We start from the raw sequence: 10,051 nt of genomic DNA, 5'->3' as shown, positions 1-10,051 counted from the left end.
TCCCGCTCCTGCTCTTCCGCTTCCTGTTTCTCTCCTGAATGACGTTATTATAAAGTATAATAGTCTCGACGACCCCCCTTTCAATGAAAATGCCGTCTCAACGGAATCTATTATGCGAGGGATTGTGAGAACAATTGTGCCTTATCCACACACGAGTTAGAGTCGGTTATGCCAACGTTGATTATGGTGTTTCATAGGAAAAGAGGCTGCTTTATAACTCGCAAGAGATATTTGTGAGAGAATTTAAAGTTGTTTTTCTTCAGCTTTTTTTTTCCCCTTTTTACGTGTCCAATCTCACGTGACTTTCCATTCACGTCGCACAGGCCACCGATGATCCACGATTACGCGGAGGAAAAAATAACGTAAAATATATGTTGTGCGATCTGAATGGAAAGTTCAATTTGGCTCATGAATGACTCATGCGGCGTTTAATGTTAATAAATGGTTTTTTTTTATTTTTAATAATTGGAAATCGAGTTCTCTTAGAAAATATTGAAGATCTCGAACATCGAATTATTAGTTCCGGTAATTATAATAAATATAGTATATAATAAATTTTGCTCTTTTCCATGGATTTCCTTATATATATCTACAAGGGCAAACCTATACTTGGGTTTCAGTCGAGGTAAAAGAATAACTTGGAATAACAATGTCGTGAGGGACGAACGTTGTTTGATATTCCTTCGACACGTGCTGCGTTTAGAAAGTTGGAGAATGTGGAGGATTTATGCGCGCGGGCTGCACGCAACGCATACCAATTGCTATACGTGAAAAGGAATCATATCATTTTTCTCTTTCACCGTCTCATTCTCCACGAAGGAGCTTGTGCGAGTACAGAATCTCTGTGGAAACCTCGGAACTACACCCGGAGGGACCTATTTAGTTGACTCGAACAAACTTCTTGTTTGGATTTGGGCAAACAAATGTTTTGGTTGTAAGAATAAACATTCGGCTCTCTGAATCAAACTTTTTTTCATTTTCATTGTAGAGAACCAAACCTTTGGTTCTCATAACCAAAACATTCGTTTGCTAACATCCAAACGAAAATTGTATTTGAGTCAACTAAGTGGGTTTCTTAGTATAGAAGCGTGCCGATCGTGAGCGCAGTGCGTCGATATAGTTTCTAGAACGCTTTCACATGTTGACGCACACATTGCGCTTCCAGATTAGATGTTAATTATTTCACGATGAACAATAACATTGAATCGCTCGTGCTTTCGAAATTATCAGCAATCGACGGTCATATCGGTGCTTGTGACGTAACATTTATCACGTTAGCCGATACGTATTTATGCGCAGTATTATTATCATTGTAGTCTTGCAATTCTGAGACTTGAAGGAGTATTCTACTCTTGCTGGGTCGAAAAAATGCTTGTATACAAGAATTTTTTTTTAAGTATTGAAGCAATTAAGATGCAACTGTTTTATTATAATTTTTTATTATAATTACTTTTTTATTATTATAATTATTTTATTATAATTATAATTGTTTATTAACATTTATAGATTATAATAGTATTTAAGTGAAAATTGCACAGAGTACATTTCCACTTTGCGGAAGTGATTGCGAACCGCTGATTAAAAACTGAAAATTGACAAAATGGCGTCTCAAAGATTAATAATGCGATTTTCGGCTAAAATTTTAGCAGATATAATTAAGCTCTTGAAATATATATCTTTGAGTAAATAAAAAGTAGGACCAATAAGAGTCGATGGTAGTTGTTGGTTGCGAAAAAAGAAAAAGAAAACTTATTTAATTTGGAAGATGAAGCAATCAAACGTTTCGGTCGTTGATTCCGACCCTTTTTTTCAGTGCAAACGACTGACAAGTTCATCGGCAGTTCATCGGTATGAATGACTGAGTCAGTCGTTCACACTGAGGAGAGTCAGAAACTACAACCGAAACGTTTGATTACTTCATCTTCCAAGTTAAATAATTTCTCTTTTTTTCTCTTCGCAATTAACAACCAGCGTTGGCTTCATACTTTTCATTTATTCAAGAATTTAAAATTCATATAAACTTCGACGCTCGACGGTCTTCAATTGTTCTGCATCGCGTTGATTGGCGAAAACTTGGAAGATTAATTCTTATCTCCAACACTTTCATAATTTTTAATAAAAGCTGCTTTGAAAGTTGCAGGCTGCTAGGAAAGCAGCAATTTCTATACTTTTTATGCAGAAAAAATATCTTTCGGAAATATGACCACAGCGTTGAAGCTCCCATTGCTGTATAAAAGGACATAAAACATAATATTTGTATATATACATATATATAGAGATAGTCGGAAGGAAAAATGGCTATTCGTTTTAAGCCGAGATAGAAAGTGATGAAACACTACGCGCGCTTCGTTTTCTACCTGCGCGCCAATTCTGTTCACGGCCTGTAACTCTGACAAATATTTGAATTTACATTTAAGAAAACTCACAAATGTATTCTTAAGGCTTTGGAATATGTAACAATGAAAAATCGACTTTTCAAACCCACGGTAGAATACCTCCTCAATTGATTAGAAAGCCATTTTATTGCGATGAATACGAAATATTTTCACATCTCTTTGACCGTTTTCGCGAAAGTACAGTTGATCCTGAAGCAATAAATGGGTCCGTAAAAATATAATCCGACAATAAAAGACAATATACAACGAACTTGTATTTCTCAAGTTTATCTTCGTTTAATATTAATAATAATATTTAGCGTTATCGATTAGATATAAATGGTGTAGGATTGTTCTCGACAATAGTGCGAGATAAGAAGCGTTATTTCATTTCCAATTCGACATTTTATTTCCAAAGAATTCCAACTATCTAATCCGGAGATCTCAATTGCTAATCTGTGTTGTGACAATGCTTGACCATATCCACGTGAATACACGGACACGATCCAATAAAAAATACAATGCTGTCTCTACGTCAAAAGATATAATCAACTCATCAAGTCGTAAACTATAAGAAATAAGCGCGAATGAGAGTTCTCGATACGAGATACATTCTCCACATATCTTCGTAACCCCGTTTTACCACTGGGAAAGTTGGGTGCAAAGTTTTCGTGCCGATAACGAGGCTCGATAAGATTGCCATTCGCATCGGCGGATTACACGCCGATACTTATGTCACTCCCCCATCATCGAGAGTGCAAGTGGAACTCGCGCGGGTGAAAAATCGCAGCGACAGATAAAAGAAGCACGCGCGGAATCTGAAACGTCGTGTATAATAGCGCTTACAATTCGCATTAGTAACGCGCGCGAGCCCGTGAACAAAATTGAATGATGTCCATTGTGCCAGTCTCTTATCTCAATCATATCTTTCTTCCGGTAGTGAAGTATTTTGCATTTCAAACGACACTTCGCAAACGCTCTAGACATCCGGCTATTTTAAATATTTTAACCGCTTGAGTTTTGGAATTGTTACGGCCGACTGGGAAATTATATCTCGGAGAGATCGGATCTCTCGGTTTTCTCTTTATAAAAAGAGAAGGAAATGGGATAATCACATATATACAATATATTGAGAGAAAAAGTATCTAAGAAATCAAACATATTTAGATTATATATTGTATTAGCTTTCAAGATATGCAATCACGGAAAACATAGAAAGGCCAATAAAAGTCGAACGCAGTTGTTGGTGCGAATACATTTATTTAGTTTTTTTTAATTTTTTATGGGAGGATAATATATATTTAAGAATGTTTTAGGTATTTTTTTTCTCTCAGCGTAGGCAAATCATTGAGCCGGATGATCATCGAGAAGTCATTGAAAAGTCGCAGTCGAAGATTACCGAGAGACGTCGGAAACGTCGTTCGACCGTTGCAGAGTGCGTCCGGGCTTGCAGAATGAGACGAATTCTTTCGCTATTCTCGAGGGAACTGTGCCGAACATGTATAAATAATTAACATCAATCAACGAGACAGGAGAGAAAGATAACGATTCCCTTCTCTCCACCTTCGCTGTCGCAGATAGCCGCCCTATCGCTGAGCCTAAAAGTGAAAGGAGATTATGCCTCGCCTCCGATAGACAGTTACATCAGCCATCCCACCGAGAAGTCCCGTTTGAAAGATTTTTACGAGCGCGCCTCCTCCTTCGGGGGTCTCTCCGAATTATCTCGGCTGCATTACCGCGGGCTCGTCTTTTCTCGCGGAGTTCCAAGTCGTCATTACACTTCCTCGACCGGTTTGCGACACGAGTGGCGAAGAGCCAGCGCGCAGCGCCGAGGTAAATTCGACGGGAACCGGTTGCACTCGTCGCTGCCGTCGTCGTCGGCGGTGACGCCCGGGGGACAGGTTTCTCGGCGGATGCAATTATTCGGCACGTCTAGGATGCATTTTATTTCGCACGATCGGGGAACGCCGCGGCGATCGGCGCACCACTTTCTCCCTCATTACTCTTGCTCTTTCTCGCCCCTCTTCGCAGTCTCTTCTTCTCGCACTACTCCCGGTGAAACGTTTAAGATAATTTGATCGGATTCGATTAGAGTGAATAAGGTCACGTCGCTCGCTAGTCGATCGCCAATTTCCGCAACAATGAGCCGATAATTCTGTATGCCGCTATACCGTTCGTGATTAATGCGCCCAACGGAAGTGTCGAGATATTCGGAGATAGCGGAGCCGAAGGACAACGAGGATCATTAACGGCCGCCGTGGAGCGGACGAGTGCAATTTTTGCAATCGCGTCGCGCGATGTAAATATGACCGTGAGCGACTTCGCGTTGACGGCGAGTTGTGAAGCAATTATTAATTCAGGGAGGAATTCAGCGTCTTTATCCGAGCAAGATTAATGGGTCCTTTTACGTTGGAGGCAATGAGTAATATTAATTTTCTCCCTTTACAGTGTAACCAGGCATTGAGAGAAAATTATAGTTATTCTCGGTGCCTATAATATCCTGTTGTTAAGAGGAACCACAAAAATAGCAGTAGCACGTAAGATTATTATCACTGACACTGTGATAACATTTATTATTATCACTGACACTGTGATAACATTTATTAAAATAATAGTTCTCTTCACTATTTTTGTGGTTAAAATAACAAAAGGATATTTTTCGCATGGAAAACAACTGAACTGAAAAAAAAAAAATTGTTACGTTCGAGTAAATATTTGCTGTAAGGAGTATTGGGGTAATTTATTTTATTTATTTTATATATTTATTTTATTCGAGTAATATTAAGTAAATATTACTTGAATGTAGCACACTGAAAGAAGAAAAAGTGCTGCACTCAGATAATATTTACTTAATCCAAATAAAATGAACCACTCCAATATTCCTTAGTGAGTATTTACTTGAACGTAGCAATTTTTTTCTTCAGTGCATAATTTTCTCTCAATGCAGAACCTCGGAAGGTGGTTCGAGAGGAAGTTCGATTATTCAAAATGAATTAATGAATTCGATTTTGCTGTACTGAACGCCTAGTTTGTGATCGGGTGCGCCTGAATTATAATTACCGGGCAGAAGGTTACTTGCAAAACGGGTATCCTCGAGCGGAATATTGCGAAATATTTTCGCTTCGCGAAAAAAGTATTGGGCACTTCGATTCGAGCGATCTCGAATCTTAGCGCGGGATTAATTAGCTTATTACGCAAGAGTTTGTGAATCGGTCAGTGTAGATCTCAGTTTCTTTTACCTTTCCCGCGGATGGTGATTTCATAGTTCAGTTATGACAGAATTTCTCTTTCTCACTTCCCCCCTCTCTCTTTCTCTCTCTCTCTCTTTTTCTACGCTCGACCTTCTTGCGTAACGGATAATCTCTTGACATTATATTATGACCTCGCGCGCGCGAGTCTGATCGCTCGCTTGCTCTTGCAAACTTTTTTAGGCGATGCGGATTCGGCGGGGAGAAACGTCGTCATTGAACCCTAAGCGATCCGCTACGCTACTGTTTAGAGCATATGATTAATCATGACGCCTATCATAAACTAATCGGACGCGAGATATCGTTAGTTTGCCGCGACGGATCGACATGCAAACAAAGATCGTTGTGCCGCCGGAATGATCAATTATTCACCGGGCGTCTTTAAAAGAGAGACGCCGAGATACCGCGCGCTCGGAGAGAGGAGTGTATATTGTACGCACTCGGAATTACATGACTCGGAGATAACGACGGTAATGACCGACGGACGTTGCCAGTTTCGAGACGGTTTGCCTGAACGCCGCAAAATGCCTGTATTTTGTATTATATAAGTTCTTTTTAGCCAGGTAGTATCACATGCAGAGTATATGAATATCAGATGATGCATAAGAGAGTATAGTTGAAAAACTCCGTTTTTTGCCACTTTTCTGCGGAAAGAAACCGAAGAAGTTCGTGGAGAAAATTGGAGAAAGCGAGGTTTTTTTTCTTTTTTTTTTCGTGGAAAAAATAGAAAAAAACACAAAAAATTGAAAAAACCCTAGATTATTTCCAAGCCTTTAAAACTTATATACGAAGGAAATATTGTAGTAAAAATGATCACATAAATTTTGTAATATTGGACTATAATGGAATTATAAATGAAATTATGATGTTTGTTGTAATCTTTACTGACACACTTCATTGTACACATTACTAAAAATTACAAAAAAAACACATCACAATTTCGTATGGTATGATTTAACATTATAAAATTTGCGTAGTAATTTTTACGTGAATATATCCTCCGTGTATGAGAGAAAAAGAGAGACTTTTCTTTATCATCGAAATATGACTGACGTTAACCCATTAACTGCCAAATTTTTTGTTTTGAAATTTTTGGCCGGATAAGTTATATATATGCACAAAAAGTTGTGTAACAGTATAATTATATTCAAATTATGTTTTGAGCCCCAAATGGGGATCGTGGCAGCTAATGGGTTAATCCGAGCTGAGTTCTCTTGGAATCTATCACGAGCACTGCGTATTTTTCTCTTATCTTTTTCTTTCTGTTTTTAAGAACCCGGCAGGCTGTCGACTGTGCTTTGTATCATATAATACGCATTTCGCACATGCGTATACTCACATATGTCATACGTATAATTTCATGAATTACATGTTTTGCAATAACGAAAAGAGTCGATAACGATATCGTGTTGCCTAGAGGCGTTCTTGCAATCGTGACTAGTTCGCCTTTTGTCGTGCTTTCTAAACTGCGACTAATCGTAATGTCCGAAGTGTACTTTCTAAAATATTGTAAAATAACGCGAGTGTCTCGTCGCGTTTCACAACGGTCGAATTTGAGATAAAAATTCGATGACTCTCGATGAGTTCCTCGCTTGTTTTTTTCGAATTTATCTAGTTGCTTATCTTATTAACTAAAATGTTGAGCGCCAGATAACTCGAAATCGTCTGTCCACACCCATATTTTCCGATGAACCCCGCGTTTCCTCTACGTAACGTTTACTCTATCTAAAATTGTTGCAATATATCAGATAAACTAGAATTGAAAGTCATTTCAAGTTTAAGTACATTCGAGTCATTTCAAGTACAAACAGTTAATCTTATCTCGCAATTAATTTCAAGTAGAATTTTCATTTCGATCGGGTCTTCATATCGAATTCGGTTATCGAGGCGCTCAACATTAAAATCGGACGTGCGTGTGCCGAATATTGTATAATATAATTGAATTGGTTATTATCATGGTAATAACCTATCTCTTTTCTTTTTTGTAAATTACCTAGCCTTATCAAACTTCGTGTAATCGTAATTTTATATAATTAGTTATTAATTTACTTTTATTTTTGTATTCTCTTCGTTACTCTGAGAAGAGATTCGTCCTATAGATAAATAAATAAATAAATAACTAATTAAATATGTGTGTGTGTGTGTGTGTGTGTGTGTGTGTGTGTCTGTATAATGTAAAAACAGGCGTCGATAGAATTTTTGCTTCACATCGAAGATCGATTCTAAATTAACTTATCTAGAATGAATCTCAGCGATAGAAACGCGTAAATAATTAACTTTCGTCATAAGAAAAATATCACTAATCATAAAAACAATTAGAACAACCGATGAGATTAGAAAGATAAGGATGTACAAATTAAATACGTCAGCGAAATTCGATTTTGTAACGGCCGAAGCTTGAAAGCGTGGACAAACACTTGCCCGTTAACGAATTGTCTGAACGTCCAGGGCGCCGAATTTTCAAGTGGAAATGATGAGAGAGAAAGAGAGAGAGAGAGAGAGAGAGAGAGAGAGCACTTTGCGTTATCGCTTACGTCGTGAAAAGTTCCTTATATTTCCGCTCGAAGGTTAACGCCCGTACAAACGCGAGAGCGACTTGAACAGATCTCTCTTGCGCATGTATGCCTAAATAGAATTTTCGCTCTACGTGTTACAGGCGTTATAAAAGAAAAAAAGCGATGTTGACGTTGATCAATGTGTATTATCCAATCATACTGTTAATCGGTACTCACGTCAAAGAGCGCGAAAGATTGCGTTATAAATAAATTGCTTCGCATTAAAATCGTTCGGGTCGCCTGAGTGCGCGATAAAACGCGCAGACGTACACATTGTGACACTATCATAGTTTTGCTCGCAAAGTCAGAATTGAAAACTGACGTAAACAAATGTGAACTTGACAAACGTTCAGTCTGTTCCGTTAATGTAACCTGTCGTTGAACAATTATCGACACAAAACGCAAATGTTTACGTTCCTCCGCTAACAACGGTCAGCAGTTTTGCAAAACAAAAAACAGCTGTATAAATAAATCATTCGTCTTAGAAAAAGTCTGCTCTGTAATTTTCAAGTTTCGGAAAAACGCCGTTTTTTCCCAATTTTTCTTTTTTCTTCTCCTTGGATGTTTTGGTTTCCTTACGAAAAGAAAAATAAATGTGGCAGGTTTTAACACCGAACACACGTCTGAATTTTTCCAAATGCATTTCTGATACCCTCGGGACAGAAGCCGAAAAAATCCTCCATGAAAAATTGGGGAAAACTCGGATTTTTCTCCGAAACTTTAAAACCGTAGACTGCTCTATACACACGCACACATACGCGCGCAAAGATACACGGTGATAAAAGGAAATTCAAATGACGACAAACAAATGACGAATCGAAAGAGAGATATTGTTAATAAATTCAACCGACTTGTTAGAATTTCAAAAGGATGGCGCGCTTGCGTTTATCTCCGGTTCGGGCGTCGATTTTCAACCGCTTTAAAACGAAATTCCTCCGAAATTTGTCCAACTGTGCTAAATTCAATCGGCCGCTCTAGATTGCGGTGCGCTGCGCCGTGAAGGGAATGCGGAAGCGGATCCGTCGCGCAAATAATAGTAACAGGCATACGCCGTAATTTCGCCGTCGTTTCTCTCACCTCTATGTTGCCCATCGTTTGAAACGCCGCGAACACCAGCATGAATCCCCAGCTGAGAATCATCACGTTCAAAAAGCCCCGGTCGATGTTCATGGTTGCGGTTGTGATTTCGCCGAGCGGGACGGAAGGAAGGAAGCAATTCGTCGTGTGCGATTAGCGCGCGCGTTTCACGCTGCCGGATTACTCGCGCAAGTGTCCGCCGCAGTTGACAGATGGTTGCCGCATGGGCGATGGAGAAAAGCCGCGACGGCGAGCGACAGCGCTACATAACTGGAGCTTCGGTGCGCCTCTATAAAAAACGTCGAGTTGTCCGTGAAGTGAGCGGCGACTCGAGCGAGCGAGCGAGTCATCGATCGTCGAACACCGCCGCCATTGTCTTTTGCGCGCGTCTTTCGAATGTCGCAGCCAAGTTCGTTGCGTCGCCGATCAGGTGTTCCGGTCGATATAACCTCAATTTGTAAATTAAAGGCGTACAATTGAAGAGCGTCTCATCAGTTTTCGCCGGAGGTATTTCTCGCTGACATTGAGCAATTTGACAAGGCTCTACTACGTAAATATTATTTGTGACGAATATTTCAAGTATTTTAATTAAAGATCTGTTCTTCTTAGACGAACTGGTTGCGCTAATTCAAGAAATTCGCGCACATTGAAGAATCTCGCATGTACGTTTTGTATGTTTCAATGTGCGGAAATTGTAAATTGTAAATCTCTTAAATGGGGCACTAGTTCGAAAAGTTTGCATAGATACTCTGATGGAAATATCATGCTGAAAATTTTACTGAAATTCTCCTTCAAT

At 39.2% G+C, this 10,051-nt stretch overlaps 1 protein-coding gene across 1 annotated transcript in view; it reads right to left on the bottom strand.

Annotated features, from left to right (window-relative positions):
- Nucleotides 1-9,572, bottom strand: part of LOC106747883 (UNC93-like protein MFSD11) — a 13,981-nt gene extending 4,409 nt beyond the window's left edge. Inside the window, exon 1 of the mRNA XM_014625867.1 lies at nucleotides 9,256-9,572. Coding sequence (XP_014481353.1) covers nucleotides 9,256-9,348 — 93 coding nt within the window. The 5' untranslated portion in view covers nucleotides 9,349-9,572. The remainder of the gene's footprint in view (nucleotides 1-9,255) is intronic.
- Between the last annotated feature and the right edge of the window lie 479 nt (nucleotides 9,573-10,051).

The sequence above is a fragment of the Dinoponera quadriceps genome, unplaced genomic scaffold (assembly GCF_001313825.1).
Source record: "Dinoponera quadriceps isolate SergipeBrazil2010 unplaced genomic scaffold, ASM131382v1 scaffold2392, whole genome shotgun sequence".
NCBI lineage: Eukaryota > Metazoa > Arthropoda > Insecta > Hymenoptera > Formicidae > Dinoponera > Dinoponera quadriceps.
Note: the sequence above shows the minus strand (reverse complement) of the source record. Positions and strands in the feature narration are given on the sequence as shown.